The sequence below is a fragment of the Silurus aristotelis genome (assembly GCF_946808225.1).
Source record: "Silurus aristotelis genome assembly, chromosome: 6".
NCBI lineage: Eukaryota > Metazoa > Chordata > Actinopteri > Siluriformes > Siluridae > Silurus > Silurus aristotelis.
In genome coordinates, this window is record NC_139579.1 from 10943515 (window position 1) to 10968647 (window position 25133).

A 25133-nucleotide genomic window follows, 5' to 3' on the forward strand; every position below is an offset into this window, starting at 1 on the left:
TATTGTGCTTGCTCGATTTGATTCATGGACATGTGGAGTGCAGGAAACCCGAAAATACCAAATTAAAAGATTTTTTCTATCCAGTTTTAGTGATTACTGTATGCTCCATCTGTAGCTTTAGAATCTGACATGGTTATGCTGTTGTAGCTCAACTGCCTTAGGATTCAATGTTCTGGGATGATTTTCTTGTTGTAAAGATCAGCTATTGAGCTGCTGCCACTTTTCTTTTCAGATCTCTCTGATCTAACTGACTTTTGTGACCACAGGGATTTTTCTCATTAGATGATTTTTGGTTTGATTTCTGTGTAGAGACTGCTATAGTATGTGTCTGAAATACCTAAAGAAAGCTTGTCTGAAACCAGCAACCATGGCAAAGTCTCGAGTTCATATTTTGTCTCATGGATTGTATCTGCATGATTTTATGGATTTCCCACTGCCACGATCAAGAAAAAGACAGCAACTAAGCCTATATTTTAAATGTACTGTTTCTTGTGGACTTGTGTAATGTATTTGTGACTGTACTTAAGTAATTTTTTTGGTTACTTGCTAGTTTTACTGAGTATCAAAGATTTAAGCAACTTTTATTCTCTGCTCAACTACATTTATGATTTAATAGATGTAGTTTATACGCCATTATATTTTAATTGTAAATCAACAATAAAATTATTAATTTGTTCATTTATTCTGCAGAAGAGGCAATTTCACCTTTAACCAAAAAGCTTTTGTTGAAGTTGAATCAAAATATTGCCCCTGAGACTGAGAGGTGCATTAAATCACAGTCAGCTCTGAATATTTGGTTTCACTTGATTTTTACAAAAATGATTAACTTTCATTTTATTTGTCCATAGAATACTAACTGTTCCTCTACTATGTGACCTGGTACTGTAATTTTACAGTATTGTACTGTATTGAAGATTACAGTACGAATTGAAGATTAACACAATATTGAAAGGTTGCTTTATTACTTTGTAATTTTTTTATTTTGCTTTATTCATGTTGAAGAGGATGTTGTGTTGATGGTTAATGCAGTGTTGAGGTGTCAAATTTGATTTGTATTATAATTGTTGTTTAAATTGTAATAAAGTAAGTTTTGCAGTAAGGTTTTAACACTTTTACTCAAGTATGATTTTTAGATTCTCATTACACCTCTAATTGTAGATATAATTTTAAAAGGATATAATACCATTCTTACCCATCAGTCTACACTTAATGCTCATTATGACAAAGTGAAAACGTAAATTTTTAATATTAATTCGCTTTCAGAAACTGAAATCTGTTCAAAAGTATTCATACCTTTTATTCAATACTTCATAGAAGCCCCTTCTTAGATTTGTTTCTACAAGCTTTCCTTACCTGGGTTTGGGAAGTGTATATTATCCGTTATGGTAGATCTTCTCAAGCTTTGTCATGGCAAATATCTTTGAACTGCCAGGTGAGCTCTTCAGCTCTCTTCACAGAGGTTTTTGATCAGGTTTTTTTTTCAGTCTGGACTTTGGCTTCTCATATACATTCAAAAATTTTACTGAATCTACTTCAGTTCTGTTTTTGTTTTATGCCACTGTCATGCTGAAATGTGAACTGTTGCCCTAGTTTGAGTTTGCATGCAAGTTTCCTTCGATGATGTTTCTGTGTTTGGCTGCATTCATCCTCCTTAAATTGTTGCCAGTCTCACTGTTCCTGACTCTGAGAACCACCCCAATAGCATAATGCTGCCAGCTTCACTACGTACGCTGTTCATCCCAGTGAGATTTCATCAGACCAGAGAATACATTTCAATTTCAAGTTTATTTCTATATCGCTTTTCACAATAGACACTGTCTCAAAGCAGCTTTACAGAACTTTAGAATTAAGAATTGTTGCCAAAAAAGTCTCTGTTGCTAGAGTTCTTGCTTTCATATGTCTTTTATTACACAAAAACATCTGTCTTGCCACTCTACTATGAATGCCTGGTGTGGAGAAATGGTGCAGCCCAACAGCTCTCAGTCACAAACCTGCTGGAGTTTCCAGACCCGAAGGGGGTAATACCATCAACACCATCAAGCACTTCTGCGATCTGCACTGGATCTCCACAATGGTGTCAAAATGGCGACCTTTGAGCTAGATCTTCATCTTCAGGAAGAGGGCAAAGTCTGCAGAAGCCAAATCTGGCGAGTAGGGTGGGTTCAGAGGTGAGATCATGTGGAGAGGTCTTCTTCTCATAATTTTTTAAGTGATGTTCTTACACTTTGAACGACTCATTGCAGCATCGCTGTTTATTAAACGTATGTCATGTCAAACGTCTCTGTCAAGACTCTTTGATGAATCAACTCAGTTTATGTGAAAAGACTCGAATGTGACTCTCAGCACATCGATCTATTAATCGAATGATATGAATGAGTCAAACACTGATTGATTTCTATTACGTTTATCATAAACCCAAAACCTTCTTTTCATCGAAAATCACTTTCACTTTTAAAGAAAATCACGCAATTAAAGGGCACGGGTGTTGTGGCGAGTTCGAGTCAGGAGTTTCTTCTATTATTTATTCCTCTCAAAATGTTCTGCTTGATGTTGAACTGAGGCTGAACTGTATGTTTGTGCTTAGTAGATAAACTAAGCTGTAATCAGAACAAGTTCAAAACAGGGTGTTATGTTTTTATCCTCTCATAAATAAAAAGCAACAATTGATTTAGCAAAAGATAGTGACCACTGTTCCTGCCCCTCTTTCCTCCATGGATCTTCCCACTTCGTCCAGGCCTGCCTCTGGATGGTGTCCTCTTCGACTGGAGGCCACTCTGTGCAGCTTGGGACGGTTTCTCATCAGCGCTTTGTGTGCTTCCATGAAATTTCGGGGTAGAACGGGCGCTTTGAGGATGGATTGGACTGTAGTTAATGTCAACAGTCTCCTACACTGACTCAGGACTACAGTTTACTTCTGAAAATCATCACTGCACCCCGCAACATTGTATATCTGCAATAAATGGACATTCGGTGCAACCCAGATGAGGACGGGTTCCCTCTTGAGTCTGGTTCCTTTCAAGGTTTCTTCCTTATGCCACACAAATAAAAATGAATTGAATTGAAGAGTTGAGTAAAAAGAAAAATATTGGACCCAGAAATGTAGAGAAGTGAATATAAAAGTCTTCCAAAATGGAAATACTTCAGTAAGTGAAAAAAGCTACTTCAGTACAGTAACGAATTACATTTACTTTGTTACTGATCACCGCTGCCTACAACACAATACAAACAAAAGGGTCTGAATGCTTTTTAAATCCACTGTACATTCGACATGTTTGTATTGTCAAATAAATATGCAGCAAGGATCAAATCAGGCAGCTATTTTGGCGAACACAGTCGTCCGGAGAGATTATGAAAAGATTATGAAAGAGCTGTGTGCTGGAAACTGATGCCACGCTGTTGCAATGTGGCAGCGAATGGTGTAGCAGCTGCAGTCATTTAAAATGTTATTCGTTTTTTCAAAATGTAATCACTTGAGATTTTCTGCACATTCTTCATCACTGCAGAACAGACGACGGCAAGCGTCAACGTTGCACTTCTCCGACCTCATGCACACGGCTTGCAGCTCTTTATGCAAATGGTTCAAAGCTATTTTGCAAGTCAAATGATATAGAGTTAGCTCACTAGGAGTGTTTTTGAGCTTTATTATGGCTTCCTTCTCAGTTCTTCTTCATGAGACGTGTACCACACTCTGAAGTTCTCCATATTTGTTTGAATAGTGGCACAGCATGAAAACTGAATGCTGAGAAAAAGTTATGATCCCATATGCATCTACGGGCCAATACGTTATTCACTGTTGTGGTTTTTGTGGTAATCTCACACCATCACACCGCCGCAGGTCCTCAGGTCCTACTCTGTGATTTCGTTTTAAAGATTATAAAAAAAACACTTTGTTTTTTCATTATAATTCAAAAAACATTTCACCCGCTAATTTCTAATGCATTAAATAAAAAGCTTTTTTTTATTTCTAATGCATTAAAAAACATTTTAATTACCAAACCCGAGTAAAGAGAGAGGTCTATTGCTATGACTCTGTTGTAGCTGGTTAGCAAAACACTAACCACTTGTCTGTTACTTTATTTCTAAGGGAACTGCAAGGTCTGTTTGTATGTATGTGTGTGTTAAGAACGTGCCTCTCTATAACTGAGGCCGATAAGATTCGCATGTTGATGCATTTAAGACACATATGAGGCAGCTACCGATGCGATGCGATACAATTCACCCCCATTTTGATGCAGTGTGATCCGATTTAGATTTGATTCAACACGACGATGCAATTTATTGCTTTGGTTCAGACAGACAGCAAATCATCAATTTACTTAAGTGCTTTCTGACTCCTAACGCATGGCCCTTTCACAAACAGGCCTTTGTAGTGCAAAAAGAAGATGTTCTTTCTCTGTTTCGTCTCCAGGAAGTTACAGCTCTACCTCTGCCATGTTAATCTATAATCTATGTGACTCTCAGCAAATGCCTCGGTCTTCGTAGTGTTGTGATACATCATATTCACGTAGTAGCAGTGATGCAGTGAGAGCGTGCTCCTGGAACAGTTTAGCGTCGAGAAATCAATCTACATATAAAATATTGGTCACTTTCTAAATACTGAAAGTATAGAGCATAATTAACTAATAATTAACTATGAATAAATAAAAATCCATAAATATGAAATCACTGCATCACATCTTTAACTTTTATGCCGATACACCAATGTAAATAATCAGAATTACAACCCCCATTGTGTGTGTTTGCTTTATATACTGTACCTCCTTCCATCTATCAGATAATTATGAATGTCTTTAAGAGCTCAGCAGAGTATGAGGAAAAGACTCTCTCTCTCTCTTTCTCTTTCTCTCTCTCTCTCTCTCTCTCTCTCTCTCTCTCTCTCTCTATATATATATATATATATATATATATATATATATATATATATATATATATATATATATATATATAATTGCAATTACATAATAATATTATGCAATTACACACACACACACACACACACACACATACTATATATATATATATATATATATATATATATATATATATATATATATATATATATATATATATATATATATATATATATATAATGCAATTACACACACATACCATATATATATATATATATATATATATATATATATATATATATATATATATATATATATATATATATATATATATATATGGTATGTGTGTGTAATTGCATTATTATTATTATTATTATTATTATTATTATTATTGTAGAAAAGTTTTTAAAAAACGTGTAATCTTATATTTAGTTATTTTAGTGTTCAACAGCAGCAGTGCAAACAGTAACACGGGGTCCCTCTAGTGGCTGTATTGTCACACTGCACGGCAACTAAACGTAGAAACAAACTCGAGAAAAAATGTAGACATTCTGCATTAAGAGACTATTTATAATTAAAGAGTGTAAGTATGGGTTGTGCAATGCTTTAAAAAAAACTTTATCAAGACATCCTGGGAGGTGTAATGTATTACATTTATTAATGCCAATATGATTTTACAGTACAACAAATGGTTGTAGAGTAAATGAAGAAAACAAACATGCATCTTAGTGAGATTTAAGAAGGCCCACTGATCTGTTTCTTTATTTAATTGAAGGTTTTGCTGATGTGGGATAATGATTGTTGCATGACTAAGTCCACATGTGAGGAAAAGAAAAGAAAAGAAAGCAAGAATGGCGCTTTTTGCGTCTCAAATGTACTTTATAGCACCGTGATATTCTTTCTTCGCATATCCCAGCAATGTTAGGAAGCTGGGGTCAAAGTTCAGGGCCAGCCATGACACAGCACCCCTGGAGCACAGATCAGTAATCCAGAGCCTTATCCACTGAGATACCACCTCGCCCTAAAGAAAAGTATAGGTATTATTCTCTCCTCATCATATTCGCTTCTTCATTGCTGGAAAATTGAAGATATACACAGATCATAACATTAACATAACATTATGACCACCCGGCTAATATTGACTGGTCTATTGATACACAGCCCCATATGCAACAAACTACGATGTACAGTGGAAACTTTTCAGAACCAGCATTAACTTTTTCAGCAATTTGATCTACAGGAGCTCATCTGTTGGATCGGACCACACGGACCAGCATTCGCTTGCAATGTGCATCAATGAGCCTCGGCCACCCACGACCCTGTCACCGTTTCACCACTGCGCCACTGGTTCCAGTGAACCCTGCCAGCGGATCACCTTCCTTGGACCACTTTTGATAGATACTGACCACTGCAGACTGAGAGCATCCCACAAGAGCCGCAATTTTGGAGATGCTCCGACCCAGTCGTCTAGCCGTCACAATTCCGGCCGTTATAAACTCGTTCAAATCCTTACGCTTGCTGTTTTTTTTTTTAACCTTCAGCAACTTTGAGGACAAAATGTTCACTTGCTGCCTGGTATACTGTATCCCACTGACTAACAGGTGCCATGATAAAGAGATAATCAGTGTTCTTCACTTCACCTATTATAATATAATGATGTCCCAATGTTATGCCTGTGTAGGTATTTTGGAATCATCACAAAGGAATTATTAGCGGTCTTGTGAATTATAAAGTAAATTAAAGCAGCTTTAATTTGTTAAATCTCTCTCTCAAAAAAAAAAAACACCTATCATGGAAGGTGCTATTTTGACCTAAAATACGATAGCGTGATATCTGTGTACATTTAAAAACAATAGGTTTGAATTGAAAAATGTAAAAACAAATTAGGTTTTTATGTAAAATGCCTGTTCTTTTTCAGGTCAATGTCCCAAACCAAGCATTTTTGTCAACCCAGTAGCATTTTATAGAGTGTACCCAAGTTTGAGATAAGATTTGTAAACATTTTATAGTCTATTCTACAGTTATCAATAAATGAAAATACATAAAAACGGCATGAAATAAATGGCAAAATATTGAATTATATTGAACTACATTTGAAATCCTCTCAAAGCTTGTTTGTTGTAAATAAACTCGACCAATTTCATTACTATTTATGTATTTATTATTATTCTTATCCGCTAGCACAATCCTGCTTCTTCTTTTCTCATGATGTTTCCTCTTTCTCTTTTTAACTTCCCAGTAGTTAAGTCCACTGGGTAGTCCTACTCGTGTGGAGTTCACTGGTTGTTGTTGTTGTTGTTGTTGTGCTGCTGCCTCTCATTCGCAATATGTTCTGACAAAATACAGTGAAAGAGAGACACAACAAAGTCATCACCAGAATCCCCAAATACAAATACAAATACACTCCAGAATAGACAGGGCTCTTTATTAGGCTGGTTTTCGTCTGTCTACTGTCTGGAGGCAGAAAATGAAAAACAGAATGTAAATGAATCTAAAATGAATAAAAAAATGTTTTGCCACGGTACCAAATTAATACAGTATATTTAGTAATCGATGACAATATATATACATCATATATAATGCGTAAATAATCATTTATAATGCTGAGTTAAAGAGTCTATAATCGATATCTATGATCCAAATGCTCATTTGGGAGGTTGTAGCTCAGTAGTTAAGGGTTACTGATCGGAATGTCAGGGGTTCAAGCCCAAGTATTACCAAGCTGCCACTTTTGGGGCCCTTAACCAAGGCCCTTAACCCTCTGTGCTCCAGGTGCGCTGTAACATGCCTGACCCTGCGCTCTGACCATGGCTTTCTGTGTCACTGGGATAAATAAAGAAATCAAAATTTTCCTGTCGTATCAATCATTTAAAAATAACAAAAATAAAAGAGTTATTGTTAAGACCTCTGGCAGAGGTTGATATGGAACAGAGCAAATATCAATGTAAATACTCCAATATTATTTTAAGTCATTTTTCATTCCCACGTTCACTTTATTTCAATATAAGACTTTATGTCTCATTTAAGACCTCGCAAATGTTGCTGTTGCACACTTCAATTAATGTAATGAGTTGTACTGTAGATCCCAAAGCACCTTTATTTATGACACCCAAAGGATTCTGTTCCAGCAGAACACAGTCCACCCCTGTCATCAATCCCCCCTAATCATTAGTTATGAATTATCCCGATGGTGTTACTCTGGTGTCGGTCTCTGTTAGTCATAATTAACCAATTCTGCACACTTAAACCCTCATTAGGGTTAATGTAAGACCGGGTATTGAATAGCTCCTGGTATTGTCTCGGCGTCAGATCAAATGTTAACTCAGCGATGCTGTAATGGTCAGGTTAAAGTCACAGTAAAGGTTAGGCGAATGGAAGAGGGAGATGATGAGATTAATGACTGTTGTCAGATCGGATGTACACCAAGCATACAGACGCCAAGGTCAAAGCTAAGGTTAGATATGCAGCAATATGTGATAGCTAGAAGACAAGCAGGACAGGTAAGGGGAAGAAGAACAACAGAGCACCACCATGGGATCATTTCACTCCTAGTAGGCACATTTAAGGTGGAGCTGATACCATGTTCCATGCCTTAAGCCCCCTCACTATTTACCTTTCACACACCATTACTGCGCTCGTAGCTCAGTAATATGAGTGGTCTCTTGTTACTGGCTTACCGTAGACTGACTCAGGTGTGTGAGAAACAAACAGAAAAACAGAGCACAACATGTGGAGTAAGTCAATTAACTAGTAATATACAAAAGGAAGCACATACGCATTAAAAGTTACCTTGATACAATTTCAAACCACAGTTTAGTCAACCAGAGCGACCAATTTGTGTATGACTGAGCCATCTTTTCATCCTGCATCTCTTCTCTTCATTTAATCAGTGGAATGGAAGCACCATAGGACCACCACTGACCTGAACATTGTCTGGGTGTTAAATGATTCTCTGCACAGCACCTGCACTGAAAGATACAAGTTAATTGGCATTGCAGTGTTTTAGGTGCAGTGGTGGACAAAGTACATGGTTTGTGTACTTTGTCCACCACTGCACCTAAAACACTGCAATGCCAATTAACTTGTATCTTTCAGTGCAGGTGCTGTGCAGAGAATCATTTAACACCCAGACAATGTTTTTTTTTGCTTAATCAGCTCAGTTTATGTGAAAAGACTCGAATGTGACTCTCAGCACACTGATCTATTAATAGAATAATATTAATGACTCAAACACTGATAGATTTCTATTAAAATTATCATGAGCTCACAACTTTCTTTTCACCATCATTTATTCCTCTCAAAATGTTCTGCTTGATGCTGAACTGTATGTCGGTGATCAGTAGAACAAGTTCGAAACAGAGCGTGTGCTGTAGAGAAGTTAAAAGTAAAAATCACCCCAAATAAAAATACAGCAGTAAAGTACAGATATACGAAAAAGCTACTTAAGTACAGTAACTAATTACATTTATTTTGTTACAGTCCAACACTCTTTAGGTCTCACAAAGAGACAGTACCAAAATATCCAACAGTCCAATTGTAAAAAACCTGACCACAGATAAAGCGCTACAGGAAATTCAGCACAACATGAAACAAGAAGAGATTTAAAATTGTATATCCTGATTTCTGTAAAACCCCCTTGTGTCAATGTCTATTGTACAAAACTGTAGCTTCTTCTAACTGCAAAACTGACACCTGCTAACTTTTGTATTAAACAGTTGATGTTATCCACATAAATTAATCCATATGATTATGGCTTTATTTTAAATTTGTTGCCAACAAAATGCTCTATAAATATTTGTGGACACCTGATCAGTAGATTGCTTTGTGAACGTCCACATTTTGTCCCCTTTTGATGTTATAATAACTTCCACTCTTCCGGAAATATGTTTCACTGTATTTTAGAGTGTTGTTGTGGAGATTTGTGATCATTCAGCTACAATTTGGTTGGTAAAATCAGGTACTGATGTAGGTGAGGTAAGAAGATTGGGGTCCATCAGCATTACAATTCATCTCAAAATTGTTACAGTGTGAGCAAGCAGGTCGTTCTGAGCCACGTAATGTCACGAGGAAGACACAGACAGGGTTGGTAGTGTAGAAGAGTAGCAGTGTGTGGTGTGTGGTGTGTGAAGTGTGCTGGAGTGTCTGTCAGGCCTGTTGGAGACAGTGTGGCCTAATAAGAGTGACAGGGCACACTACAGTTTCCAGCGGAGTCAGACGACACCATCGCGTCAAAGCCACAACGACAGGCCGGGTCGGCGCCAAGACACCCAAGACATGGTGTACGTGAAAGGAACAAGATCACACAAATACACAACCATTACACGTAGCATAAACACACACACACACACACACACACACACACACACACACACACACACACACACACACACACACACACACATACACGCATGTACAATATGTAGCATTAATGTTACCAGGCTAACATTAACACCATTAATTAGCTCAGGAAATAAAAATGACTACATATAAGATCCTGAAATGATCTTTAAGCAAAAATTCTTTATCATAGTTTGTATATACACACATACAGACACCCACATTCCTTTGCTACTTTTGTTTTGAAAGGCATCCCTTCATTCGCTAAAGTACAGGACGTTACATCAGGTTTAAGGAATTTGCATAAGATCAAGGAATTAGCCTAAGGGTAAAGCAAAGATACAGAGAGTGACTAAGGGTTAATGAAAATGACTAAGCACTAAGACTAAGCACCCAAGTTTAAACGATAGCACATGTGCTTCCGCCTTCACACGCCCATGCCAAACAACCAGAAATGTATCAGACTCGTTCTCTGATTTTCTCTCTTTTTTTTTTCTTTTTGATATTGAAGCCATCAACAAATCTGTGAATAGAACAGGTCTAACAGGTCAGGCAGGATGTGTGTAAAGTCCAGGATGTGTCGCAGCAAGCTGCCTAAAGTTCCTCAAACACACAAACACATAGGGAGGCTTCCATACACTCCGGAGTTCTCTTCTCAGTGAGAAGGAATGTCGAAAACGCTATATCTTTAACCACAAGAGTTGCGTAAGAAAAGAAAGAGATGCACCAGAGACGACTCGCTCATCTCATACATCGTCAGGCATCTCAAGAATTCTGAAAAAAAAAACATTTTGTGTGTGTGTGTGTATATATATATATATATATATATATATATATATATATATATATATATATATATATATACTGTATATAATTATTATATATATATATATATATATATATATATACTGTATATAATTATTATATATATATATATATATATATATATATATATATATATATATATATATATATATATATATATATATATATATATACAGTGCCTTGCGAAAGTATTCGGTAAACTTTGCGACCTTTTACCACATTTCAGGCTTCAAACATTAAGATATAAAACTGTAAATTTTTGTGAAGAATCAACAACAAGTGGGACACAATCATGAAGTGGAGCGAAATTTATTGGATATTTCAAACTTTTTTAACAAATAAAAACTGAAAAATTGGGCGTGCAAAATTATTCAGCCCCCTTACTTTCAGTGCAGCAAACTCTCTCCAGAAGTTCAGTGAGGATCTCTGAATGATCCAATGCTGACCTAAATGACTAATGATGATAAATAGAATCCACCTGTGTGTAATCAAGTCTCCGTATAAATGCACCTGCACTGTGATAGTCTCAGAGGTCCGTTTAAAGCGCAGAGAGCATCATGAAGAACAAGGAACACACCAGGCAGGTTTATTGAAATATCCAATAAATTTCGTTCCACTTCATGATTGTGTCCCACTTGTTGTTGATTCTTCACAAAAAATTACAGTTTCATATCTTTATGTTTGAAGCCTGAAATGTGGCAAAAGGTCGCAAAGTTCAAGGGGGCCGAATACTTTCGCAAGGCACTGTATATATATATATATATATATATATATATATATATATATATATATATATATATATATATATATATATATACTGTACATATATATACTGTATATAATTATTATGTATATATAAACACTATATGAACATACGTAATTGGACACCTGACTTCTCCAGTCATATGTGGTTCTTTCCCAGACTGTTATAGCAAAGCTGAAGGCATGCAATTTAATATCGTGTCTTTGGTTGCAGTAACATGAAATTTTCCCTTCAGTTGAACTAGGAGACCCAAACCTGTTCCAGCAAGTTCTCCTGCTATAGAACTCTGACCTCAACCCTATTGAACACCTTTGAGATTAACTGTAATGATGACTGCACCCCAGGCGTCCTCACCCCGCTACATCTGTACCTGACTTTACTAACACCCCTTGTGTCTGAATGAGCACAAATCTTTACCAGCACACTCCAAAATCGAGTGGAACATCTTCCCAGAAGAGTGGAGGGAATTATAAGAGAGAATTGGTACTAAATGTGGAATGTGATGCTCAAAAAGCACATAGAATATGTATTATATATGTGTGTGTTTATGTTTATGCTCTATTTCAGTATGAGGCAGTGTATTTGATTTTATACACATCTGGATCCTTTTCTGAACAAAAATGTGTTTTTATGGTCAAGAATTTCAGTGCAGTCATAACTGATTCATCAAAACTACTACTAAATGTGAGACTTGTCCATGACTGAGTAAAAGTCTTGGTTCTTTATAGGAGTGTTTATAACTAGGCACAGGTCTGGCTAAACAGATGTCTATATATATATATATATATATATATATATATATATATATATATATATATATATATATATATATATATATGTCATGAGGCTCGTTCATGTGCTGTCATGGTCGTCTGCAGTATGTACACTACATGAGCAAAAGTTTGTGGACACCTGATCATAAGATTGGTAGGTGCTTTCTGAACATCGCATTAAACATTTAGTCCCTATTTGCTCTTATATTAACCTGCACTTTTCTGAGAAGATGTTTCACTAGATTTTTAGTATGTTTGTGGAGATTTGTGCTCATTTTGCCACAAGGTCGCTGAGGCCTGGTGTGCAGTCAGCGTTACAATTCATCCCATATGTGTTCAGTTGGGTTAAGTTCAGATCTCTATAGAAGATCTCTATATGAGATCTTTCACTTCAAACATGGTTTATTTTCTTAATGGAGATGGGGTTTTGCACAGGGGATTTGTCATGCTGGGACAAGGTTGTGCCTAGTTCAAGTCAAGGGAAAATTTAATGCAACCGCATCCAAAGACATCCTACACAATTGTGTGCCTTCAACTTTGTGGTAACAGTTTGATGTCCCAAGACTCCAGTCCATGTAGTGTATTTTTCATGGATTATTTTATTGTGGGGCGAGTGTTTCCTGATGTTTCTCTAATGTCAATCTCACCAGTACTGTTCATGTAATTGAGCATTACACAATAAATAGATTCGGGTGAAGATCAATTAGACGTGTTTATTGTAATGATACAGATACATATCAACATTTAACAAAACAGGCTACAAAATAGGAGCCTTGAAAAGAACTGAAAAGTTCAACACTGGTGGCGCTGTTCTTAATATGTGTTTGTTACAAATGAGGTCAACCCCGCACTTCGGCCTAACCCTAACCCCATCTGGTCCACATCCTCATGTGAATTTCAGGAAGGTTTTAATAATAAATCATCAGGGTACCAGATGCACTTCACCTCTACAGCTGCATTGTTGCTTTTCTGCTTATCTGGGGAATTAGATTCGGGTTGGGAAAATATGTTCAATGATTGAATGTGTTTAGGGCACAGCGTGATGACAAGCATTATAATTGGAAGTAATGAATAACGCAAAACAGACAGGTCCCTTCTCAGACCGCCACTGCTTAATTAAACCACCCGATACATTGCACTAACTCATGCTCTCATTTACATGCCCTCGTCATTACTCTTTCTTCTCTCCTTCTGACTTTGCCTCAGGCTTGTTCTTGGGTGCAGGGCTGTCAAGGAAGAAGTCATTGCAGGCCACGGTGAGGGCCCCCATCAGGATAATGAACTCAGTGAAGTCCACCTCACCATCGTTATTGGAATCCAGGTCATTCATCACTCGCTCCACGGCATCCTTGTCTTGTGCGTTCTTTTGACGGGATGAACAGGATTAGTGTTGGGTGTGAATTTGGGAAATACAGAATGTTTGTGAATGATTGTAAACAGATATGGGAATTGAGTGGAAATGGAATAAACTGAACTATATCAACCTTAAAGCCTAATAACCCAGAAGTTGACTTTTGCCTCTCAGCGTATTGCATGCATGATTTCCGACGCCCTTTTTTCGCTATTATAGAGAGACTGTGATGTCATCATTTTAAAGGTATGAGTACATTTATCACTGTGTACTTCCAAACCACCGTGTCATGAGTGTGAATGGGGAAATGGTTACGCAAAAGCGTTGAGAGAAACATTCCAGGTATGTATCTTTAAATGCAATGAGCATTTTTGCACGTTGCAACATGCCACAAAGTGTAGATTGTCTGATACTACTACTACTACTAATACTACTACTACTATTCTACTGTTGAGTAATTTAATATTATTCATTCTGACTTATTAGTCATCTGGTTCTGAAATGGCATGACTTTTCCAATAGATGTGAGTGTGTGTGTGTGTGTGTGTGTGTGTGTGTGTGTGTGTGTGTGTGTGTGTGTGTGTGTGTGTGTGTGTGTGTGTGTGTGTGTGTGTGTGTGTTATATGCCCAACACATGATGTGTGATTCAACACATAAATGTCCTTCTCACCCCTAGATAGTTCCCCAACTCCTCTGTCAGCAGTTCTCTTAACTCGCCCCGGCTGAGTGTGTACTTGTCCCCTTCTTTCCCTGAGTACTTATGGAAAGTCTTGATGAGCATCTGCATGGCGCTCTCCAGGTTCGTGCTAGGTTCTTTAGCCATGCTGCAAGAATGTAGAAGGCTCGAAGGTTAAACACAGAGTAGCCTGGTGCACACTTGTCCCAGCCGCATGTAAGGTTACATGCTTGGCATGGGCAAAGCTTTAGCTTTATAGAAGTGGCACAAGCACAAGAATTGGGTGGTGTAAAAGCAAAGGGATTATCCGATTAATTAAAATTAAAAAAGGTTAAATCTTAGATCACCTTAAATGGAAAAAGCATTTTTTTCTTTATGATTCTTCATAGTTTTCTCATCTAAACTGAGAGCTAGAGGGAGAGAGAAAGTTGTGGGGGGGTTGGATAGAAAAAAGGGAGCGCCGCATTCTTACACATCACAATTTGACCGTGGCATCTTGGTTCTTCTGTCTCCAGGCTTGCCGAGCTACTGGGATTATACAGACACAAACACAGTAATTAAAAAAGGAATTAAACTAGAAAAAAGAAATAGCAAAAAAGACCTGGAAAGCGCATGCAATTTGAGTCGAGGGAATACGACTAATGAGAGTGTTTTGCTGATGTGGACACTCTGATGTAGACAAACTGCAGAAAGAGATGATTATTAAGAGTAAGACTTTTCCATGACGATTGGGAAGTGTGAATGGTTTGGTGAATTGAGGACATACACAAAATGTATATAGACATGTAGAAGATACATTTTCTGAAGCCATTGATGAGATCTGACCAAATAACCTGAAGCTTTCAATAAGACTGACACATTAAATTGAAGGAAATCCATGTAGTAAGGTCTAAAGTGGCTGTAATGAAAATACTGTCATTATTATGTTAATATTTTTTTTAGATTTCTGACAATGACTCCTAATTACTAGCTACAAAGCTATTTTGCAATTATGAACGATTAGATGGAGTAATTGCAATTTATAATGTTTGTTTCCTGCTTGCAAATATGTAAATATAATTTAAAGCTGAAAACAAATATACTGGGACTGCGTGTCTACAGAACTCATACCAAACCCTACTCTATCTAATGTACCTTATTAATTCATTACAGACTCTAATTACGGCGCTCGGATGCTGCAGTGGAACTAATACAGCCAGTGTGAACGATGTAATGTTGGTTTTGGTTCTAGTTCGAGTTACTATGAGACTATGAAATAATATTTTTGCAGATAGACAGATGGCACAATTACAAGCTGGAACAGTAAAATGGGATTACAAGCAGAACTACTGTATGGCGCATCACCCAGTCAGGGAATCCAAGCAAGAACGCAGAATATGGCACTTTTTTAGAAGAATATAGGTTTGAAGGTGAATTCATTAGCAAGGCGAACATCCGTAGGATGAAGAATCACAATGAGAAGCCACAGCAATCATGACACGGATGAAAACAAAAACGAAGTGACCTTGTAAGAGCAACATTGTAAATGAGTCTTTCTGTTTGGCAAACTGTAGGAAATAAGGACGCATCCAATTAATATGGGTGAAAAAATGTCATAGATACGAAGCATGTGTGAAAAAAGACATTCAGATGAATGCAAGATGCTAAACATCCCAAACATAAGTGTTTTCAATTAGACTTTGGTATATCAAATTGTACAATTAAGATTTGCAAAATTAGATGCCATTAATTTCCACAAGTCCGATCGAAATCAGCAGCCATCAGATCAAATCTGGAATAGAAACTTTACATTTGCCGATTATTTCGTCTTACCTGAGAGCTGCTGAAGAGTGTCTTTTGTCTATGCCAAAGAGCCAGAGATGCAGGCCGTTAGAAAGATGCAACGAAATGGATGAAGAGAGCACATCTCCAGGTCTTAAATATCCTTCAGCCCTATTTCCTCCCTCCTCTTGCATGTCTCCATCAGCTTATGTTTCTCCATTCCTCCATCGTCCCCTCCTCCTGTCCTTAATGCTGTCTTGTGTTCACTTAATTGATCATGCAAGGAAATTTAGATAGCTTTGGAGCCTTTCATTGCTTTTTAAATAAGTACATCTTAGTTTTGTAACTCTACAGCAAAATGTGGATGTTTGACCACAGAAAAGCAGTGCAAAGCTGTAAAGTTCTCAAATAGAGACAAGCTGCACAAATTTATTTCACCAAAACAATGTCCAATTTTTGGGGAATTGGAAGTGGGAGGGAGATTTGGAGGGAGTAGGAGGATTTGTGGTGCAAGTGCAGGGTATGTTAAGCCAAAAGTATCGCTCTGAAGATCTAATATTTCTAAAAAAAAAAAAAAAAAAAAAAGGAATGGGCCAGGCAGGAAGCATGTCCAGCCACGTTTGTGCATATTTGCTATTGTTATTAAAAACGTCAGTTATTTAATATGAAGTAATTCTATATACAGTGTATAAAAGCAAAAAGCTCTGAACACTGAGCAGTCTGCAACATATCCAAGTGCTGCATAATAAAAGACGTTAGCCACACTAACCTGAGGAGGCTGTCACAGCGGTGTCTCATATCGCTCCCCAGAGTGACGCCGCATTGATAATGCTAACGTAATGGAGCCCAACGTCACAGCGTCAGCCACACCAAAAGCAAACATTTGCTTTTGAAACAACAAGAAACCATTACACAGCCAAAGGTTTACATAGTCGAAGCACACAAGGCCTCTTTTTTACTTGCGCTCAACTTCACATTGGCCGATTATACGTGTAAGCTAAATATTTAAAAAACTTCTAAGGACTGCTTAGCTAATTCATGTGCTATAGAGAAAATTCTGTTATACATTGTTTTTTGAGGTAATCTGTGTGTGCCAGGTTAAATGAGCATCCCATTTCAGAGTTTGTACCATTTATACCACGGTTTTATTGTTTGCAACAGTTGAATGAAAAGTGAACCTCCAATCTGGTTCTGTTTTTTTTTTTTCATAAAACAAACTTTGTCGAATACACTGGTCTACTAACCGACAGCTATTTATATTTTTTTTAAACTGCTCCTAAGTAGACGAAAAGCCTGAATGATACAATATATAAATCGAAATAACTAGCATTGTTTCCCGATTGAAGCCCAGGTCAGGTATAGAGGTGAATTTTATATATATATATATATATATATATATATATATATATATATATATATATATATATATATATATATATATATATATAGTATACAGGATTAAGCAAAACATGGACAATTGTAATAATAACAGACCAATATCATAATTATTTTAGAGATACATACATAAATACAAATGATACATTTTAGTGGTCACTGAGATGCTTTTTATCATTAGTAAACTAAAGTAAACCCCAATCAAGAATGTCCAGAAGTGTTGTTAGAAAAAAAGACAAATTTTGTGTGAATGCATGGAGCACAGCCATTGCATATACACTGTCAAAGTGGCAAAAATGCAGGACAGGAAGTGAACTAAACTAGCAGGTGGTTTAGCATTCTGTACCAATCTCATTCATTCAGTCACTGGCTGTTGACTGAGGTGTCCCAAGTTATGGTGATAGCTAACTTTTACAAAAAAATCTTATTGGAGACTTCCATACTGGATTTTTAGTCAAGACCTTGCACTATCGCAGCCGAGTTCGTTAGCAATGTGTACAAGACACACAAAACACACCCAGTTGATAGAGCACTCTAAAAGCACTTTACTCTTATTTCAATTTTGGATCAGTGGTCCAATACTTAATGGTCCTATGGAGTCACATGGTGTACAATCTTATTCATTCTTAATCACCGCATTATCTGTGTAAAGCTGCTTTGAGAAGTGCTAAACAAATAAAAATAAATTGATTGAATTGAACGTTCAACTCCATACGTTCTTGTTTGTTAGAAGTATTGGGACACCAAGTGCCTTGTGTAACAAGTCTTATAAATTAGAATGAGAAATGAACAGAAATGTTGTATATTTGAGCCTGTGGAGCATGAAGAGGAATATAGCTTAAGCTGTGAAGAATAGAACGAGATTAGCCAAACCGGAAAGGAGCTAAGGATGAGAACACACAAGCTACATGATAAATGCTCGAAGAAAACTGTTGGTTTATTGTCATGCAAATGGGTTTTCATTCAGATTTGGCAGTGGAGTGACAAATAGGGCTGAATATTAGTCAGCAATTGTTGTGAAACTGGGTTAGCATACATGCTAAGCAACACAAAGTGAACAAGGTCACATACAGTATGGGCGTACTGTTACCTCAGGAGGAAACCAGGGTCGTTTTAATTGAACATGCCAATAAAAGCATCATTTGTAAACATATTGTTAGAGGTACTGTGTAACACATTGAAACATCCATGTTGTAACCTAGTGTTAATGTTAATACAAATCCAAATCTTAAAATGGATAAAATACAATACATGTACATTGTGTTAGCTGTGTCTATGTAGACGAGTACTTCTCAAAACTGTCCTCACGCACCCCCCAGACAATCCACATTTTTTGCTCTAACGCTGTCTTTTGTGAGCTGGTGAAGAGGGAAATGTAAATTATCTGGAGGGGATGGAGACCGTCTGAGGACTGGTTTAAAAAACAATGTCTTACACAATAGAAAAAAAAAGACTTCCAAATAGTATCGAGTGGTTTACACATTTATCTAGTGGTACAAAATTGTAGTGTTGGTCAAATTTAGCTAAGAAATATGAACAAAATTCATTGCAATAAAAACAAGGATTATATAAGGTCTCGAGATGTTTTCTTCAACCGCCTCAAGAGCCTACGTGCATTCCTCTACTGCAATCACCTCTTCCTCATTTTCATCTTCCCCGATCAATTCAACATCCACAACCTCATCTTGCTCTTTGACTGGCTCCTCTTCTTTCACAGGCTTCACCACTTTCTCAGGCTCAGGCTCAGCCTTCGAAGCTCCACTGGCCTCTGCCTGCGTTTCTGGACCTGAACTCGCCACTTGGGTTTCCTTGACGCAACGCTGCTGACTGACTGACTGGGCCATGTATCCGACCAGCGTCATGTACTCCTGGAAGCTGACTTTTCCATCTTGGTTGGCATCAAGGCCTTGGCGCATATCTTTGATGGCCTCAGAGTTCTCTGTATCCTGTAACATAACGACGCACCTTTTTAACACTTCTAAAGTTAAGCGTACTGTGAATTCGTTGTCTCTCTATAACAATTAAAAACACTAAATAGAATCTTCCGAACTCTTAATACACCACGTATTCTATCATTCACCATTTCAAACTTTTAACTTAGAAATTCTAGTGAATCATGACATTTTTTTACAAAGTGCGTTATTATAATGTCTAAGAGAAATTTGAGTTTTCGTGATGATTTTTCAACAGCTTCAGGTCTCACCTGAAACAGGCTTCAGCCAGCACAGATATGTAACTGTGCAATAGGAAAATAAAAACATATCAAACCCTTCAGTTTCTGTTATCAGTTGATGAAATGGTGAATGATGGGACTGAATAATTAGTCTGGGTTTTCTAGAAAATGAACACAGATCCTAACCGTCAATATGTTCTTCAGCTGGTTCTTCACTAGGCTTTGGAAGTCCTTTGCTCCGAGGTTCTCCTTGCCTTTCGCTGACTTTAAGAAGACTGTTACCACTGTCTTGATAGCTGCTTCCATGTTTGATCTAATTTTAGCACAAGCAAGAGAACATTACAATGAAATGCATGAATTATATAAGAGGGGTTATTCATCAAAGGTCATCATTAGGCATGCGGAAGGTTACCAAAAACAGCTTCTTTTTATTGATTAGGTACTAAAATTTTAGAAATACAGAAACAGAATACCTTCTAAGATTATATTTAATGTGTGATAGTAGACAAATGGCAGAAACGGAGCCTAGAACTGCCCTGAAGTGCTCACTCAGAGGATAAATCTCATAGCTAGTGACTGAACATTATAACTTATATTACCTGCATTTGTAACACAAATGTAATGCTGAGCAAGGACTCTTGACTATGCCAGAGACAGAGACTTCACTCTAACCCCAAATGTCTTGCAAAATACTACTGTCAAAAAAGATCTGGCATTCGTACACAACATACAGAATGTGCAGCATAAATCCAAGGTCTTCGGCCGCTTGGTACGTGATAAACTCATCTGGTTTTACTTGAAAAGTGAAGTGAGTTCTATGTATGAAGGTCTTAGGCCTGACAGTTGAATGTAGATAAGGGAAAAGAGGAGGGCGCCGCCTCAATGACTCTCTTGATCTCCGATAGGTCATCTGATCTCCTGAAGACCTGACTGCACAGCCGCTTTGTGTTACCTTGAGGGATTACCTGAACCCAAACCATTTTTTTTCCCTCATTGTATAGCTTGCCAGCTTTAATACACTGGCCATGTGCTCTGTTTACGCATCTATTCACTCTTCTTCTTGGTCTGACATTGTTCACTTTCACTCCATGCCACATATCACTACACGTGTCATAACACTATCATATTTTTCACCAGGCAGTTGTGGAGGAAAGATCGCCACCTTCCAGTGCAAGGAACAATAAAAAAAGAAAGTGATACCACACAGGGACGACAGAAAAACACCGTTTTTTAGTAGCAGGAATTCCATGCATGGTTTAGTCACTTAAACATGACGAGTCAAAATCAAATGAAAATAATCACAACTTTTATTTTCTTGACTAATTTGGAAGCATGATTTTTCATCTTTTCAAGTACACAATGTCCAGGAAACCTGGCGATTAGGCTAATTAGCAAAGCGAGCACAAGCTGACACACTAGTAGCTTATTAAAGTATTTAGTTTCATAGAGCGGTTGCCAGAATCCTGAACGCACTACCGTGTGAATCTCTTGTGTACAGCACAGGAAACTGAAAGCCAGTCCTTCAAGCTTATGCTAACCAACCATTTCTGATTATCCAAAGCATGCGAGCCGAGATCTTCCTTTTTGAAAGCTCTAAAAATGCTCACCTGGCTGAAATTCTAAATCAACTTCGTTCCACTTCCTCTCTAAATACTCGGAAGCATGAAGAGGGCTTTCCCCAGGAACCTCACTTGGCTGCCATATAATATCTCACTCAAACAGCCGATGTTGGAATGCAGTTTGTTTTTTACCATAGGGCCTGTGATCACTACATGAGACTTTTATTAAGCCATATTTTAATGCATTTATTTTTAAAATGAAAGCATTCAATGGTGCATGAGGATAAATTGTATGAGGGTGTGGGAATGTCTCTTCAAGCTGCACATAAACAGCCACCTGACACACTGTGCACCATTTCTGAGATAAGATAAGCCAAAAGGCTGTTCTACTGTATTACATCTACAGCTACTACTGTTCCAGCTCTGGGTGTCTGACCTCTCATGACCTCTGCTATTGCAGTCTCAGGGTCAGTTGAATAATTAAAGACGCACCCCAGGGTAGTCATATACACATTATCTGCCCAAGTTCTGCTTTTTTCTGCCACTTTAGGAATAGACTTGATCAGTCAGGTCGCTAAGGTTTTTTTTTTTATTTATCAATGACTAAGAGCTTATAATCAGCATTTAGTCTCGCACGGGGGCGCGCACGCCCAGAAGCGCGTCATTCAATATATGGGTGTCGTTTCTCTGCGACGCGCGGCAGCACCGATGGAGGTTTGCGTTTGCTCCGAGGGTTGAACGCGATCCGACGAATAAAAAGAAAGAAAAAGTGCAATTGGCGAGTGCGCGCGCGCGTTCGCGGTCCGCTCCTGCGCGCTCCTGGAGAAAGTGCTCGCAAGGCGGAATTCCTTAATGTCCTCCATGTGGAAACTCTTGATTCCCAACAGGAAGCGTTTACATATAACCATTCACCCTTTTTTTATTTTGCACGCCAAAACCTGTAGCTGATTAGAGACAAGACTTTATCATTTCAATATAAACCGGAGTTCTGGATACGAATCGAGCACATGGAACCCACAATGAACATCTGGAAGATCCTGTAGAAGGCCCTGGGTTCTCCCACTGGCACTGTATTCATGCATTCTATACAGGAACTGCATTGTTTGTGGTATTGCTACCAGAGGGGTTCCTAAGGTTCCTAGTGAGAGCTGCATTTCTTCTGTGTATCACTAGAACATTTCATGATTTGAAAGGTTCAGGACTGACAATATTGGTCGGATCTTTTTGATGTTGTTGAAAATAGTTTAGGAAAAAACATACTGTGAGAAGGATCTTGGTGTCTGCAGCATATTGAGACAGTTAGGCTATTAGGTGTGTGTGCGTGAAAGTGTGTGTAGGTGTGTGAGAGAGTTTTTTTTCCCCCTGAAGGTTATCAGAGAGTGTGTAGGAGATACACATTAACATTTCAGCTAACAGCTTCTTATACTCAAAGCAGAATAGACTGCCATGATAATAATAATAATAATAATAATAATAATAATAATAATAATAATAATAATAATAATAATAATAATGATAATAATAATAATAATACCCTCTGCTGTTTGTCTGCTTTTCTGCAATCATCTACAAGTACAAATGAGTGAATAAAGTGATTTTTTTTAGGATATAAATGCTGAGATTCCTGATCATTGGATAGAAAATCAAGTCTCATGGTGAGGAAATTCCTGAGCAAAGCGTTTCTCTTTCTCTTTAGTGTGTACAGTTCGCCATGTTCAACTCCATACCAGCTTCAGAGCTCCAGATCATCCACAGGATCACATTTCAACACGAATAATGACCTCTTTTTTTCATGTTATAAAATGTAGAACCCGCAGCCCCGGCCCAGTCCCAGGCCAGACCCAGGCCAGTCCCGGGCTAGTCCCAGTCCAATCCCGGGCCAGTCTGAGGCCAGTCCCAGTCCTGCACTGGAAGGGCGGATCGGAAACGTGGCGCTTCAAACCCCGCCATCAAAGAGCGCTCTAGAAAACCCGCAAAAATCTGGAAAGAAAGTAACCCAAAAAAAAACTTTACAAAGTCCACTTACCATGAAACACACCGGTACTCAAGAGTCTGAATGATCTGTCTTTTCTTTTACGCCTATTTTTTTCCCCCTCTTCCAGTCTCTTCTTTAACAACGGGAAAAAACTTGTCAAACTCGAACTGCTGGAGACAATCTCTTCCGCGATTTGGTTTTTTCTCTCTCTTTCCTCTGTGTTCACTTTTTCCCTCCCTCCCTGACACACACAGAGGGCGTGAACACAGGGGGAAAAGGCTGGAGTTGGCAACATATCTACAGGACGAGTAGAATGGGAATGTTGGAAAACTTTCAGACAGGGAAGTAAAAAAATCCTTTTTTAAATTATAATTTCATTTTATTAAGTTATTGTGATTTTGAGGATGAGAGCTGTCATGATATTTAATACACTGTGTGGAGAAGGGAGGGACTGATTCTGGGATTGTGAAAGGAAGGAGTGTGTATGATAAAGAGAGAGAGGATTTTGATATGTCCCATAATTCATTCTTCCATGTCCCACATGAACAAGAAAGACCTTTCTACTGATTTCTTTCTTTTTCTGGAGTCTGGCGTGGTTGGACAAAAATACATCAAAATGTATTTTTAAATAAAATACCAAATGCATTTACTTTAAGTGTATCAAAATAAACTTTAAAATACAGCACCCACTTTTGAAAATACTAAAAAATACTTTGAAATTTCTTTGCGAACCTTCCATCAATTGACCCATTTGATCTGTTCCTTCACCACTATACACTAACTTTGTTGATTAAGTAAACAATGTTTGATAGCAACAGCTTTTCTCTGGTGGAGTCAACCAACAAATCTGACATGCATCCAGTTAACAGATCAAATATTCACATAGATTTTCCTTTGTTCTCCCAGATGGTTAGTTTGAAAGTAACCAACAGTTAAATGTTTAACAGTTTGCAAATTAATCATAATTGTTTCCTAATTAACTAAATTAGTTAATTAGGTGTTTGGTAACGAAGGGCTAATTTGCCTCAGCAACATCGACCCAATGACAAACACGTCATTCATAAGAAGACGACTGATGGGACCTGCATTCAGAGCAACAAGTTTCTAACTGATTGATCGTATAAATGGTTGATCATAAACATATTATATAATGTGTCGAGCAGTCATTTACACAATAGTATGCAAAATCATGATCCTACCAAACAACTACTTCAATTAGGGTACAATATTCATTAATAAAGTCTATTAAATATTTAATTAGAAAGCTGGCACCTGCACCTTTCTGACCATCACCACCTTCTTTCATATGGATCAATTTTCTGTTTTGATCTTAACAAGCCTGGGCAAAATACTGAGTAGACACCAATCAGAGATCGCATTTTTATGATGTCATCACGTAGAACTTCTTACGAATTCTTTTACATTATTTTAGAACTACAAACATACAAAACACGAAAGTATTTCGATACAAAATATGAAAAAATTGTGATGAACCCTTTCAAATACAAATGATAAAATACTATTTTATATTTTAAACGCATGTATCATCAATAATGCCCAATCCCTGAGTTGTGATTTGTTAGTTAAGGGACTGAGTAACTGCTCGGAAGGTTCTGAGGTAAAATCTCCGCATCCCAATGTGTCAAAGAGAAGAATGCAGAACAGAGGAAAAGTGTGTATAAAAGAGAGGAGAGC

At 37.6% G+C, this 25133-nt stretch overlaps 2 protein-coding genes across 3 annotated transcripts; both read right to left on the reverse strand.

Annotated features, from left to right (window-relative positions):
- Window positions 1–13241: 13241 nt before the first annotated feature.
- Window positions 13242–17743, reverse strand: s100s (S100 calcium binding protein S). Of its 2 annotated transcripts, none has more exons than XM_083543408.1 (4): window positions 16388–17743; window positions 15048–15103; window positions 14570–14723; window positions 13242–13911 (listed from the first exon to the last, which is right to left on the reverse strand). In XM_083543408.1, the coding sequence occupies exons 2-4, from the start codon at window positions 15068–15070 to the stop codon at window positions 13720–13722; spliced, it is 369 nt and encodes a 122-aa protein (XP_083399534.1). In that variant the 5' UTR covers window positions 15071–15103; window positions 16388–17743; the 3' UTR covers window positions 13242–13719. The 2 variants fall into 2 exon arrangements, with proteins under 2 accessions (XP_083399534.1, XP_083399533.1); XM_083543407.1 differs by having other exon boundaries at window positions 15893–17743.
- A 904-nt stretch (window positions 17744–18647) lies between these two features.
- s100u (S100 calcium binding protein U) lies at window positions 18648–23698 on the reverse strand. Its single transcript, XM_083543404.1, has 3 exons — window positions 23490–23698; window positions 20091–20217; window positions 18648–19677 (listed from the first exon to the last, which is right to left on the reverse strand). Exons 2-3 carry the CDS (start codon window positions 20208–20210, stop codon window positions 19339–19341), a joined length of 459 nt encoding a protein of 152 aa, XP_083399530.1. The 5' UTR covers window positions 20211–20217; window positions 23490–23698; the 3' UTR covers window positions 18648–19338.
- Between the last annotated feature and the right edge of the window lie 1435 nt (window positions 23699–25133).

Excerpts from the sequence above, each read along its gene's own strand:
- s100s (XM_083543408.1), bottom strand. The coding sequence starts at position 15,070 with ATGCCACGGTCAAATTGTGATGT. Across the intron at positions 14,724-15,047 it reads CCACGGTCAAATTGTGATGT|CATGGCTAAAGAACCTAGCA; the intron begins GTAAGAATGCGG and ends ACATTCTTGCAG. Across the intron at positions 13,912-14,569 it reads AGTTGGGGAACTATCTAGGG|AACGCACAAGACAAGGATGC; the intron begins GTGAGAAGGACA and ends TCCCGTCAAAAG.
- s100u (XM_083543404.1), bottom strand. The coding sequence starts at position 20,210 with ATGGAAGCAGCTATCAAGACAGTGGTAACAGTCTTCTTAAAGTCAGCG. Across the intron at positions 19,678-20,090 it reads AGCTGAAGAACATATTGACG|GATACAGAGAACTCTGAGGC; the intron begins GTTAGGATCTGT and ends GTTATGTTACAG.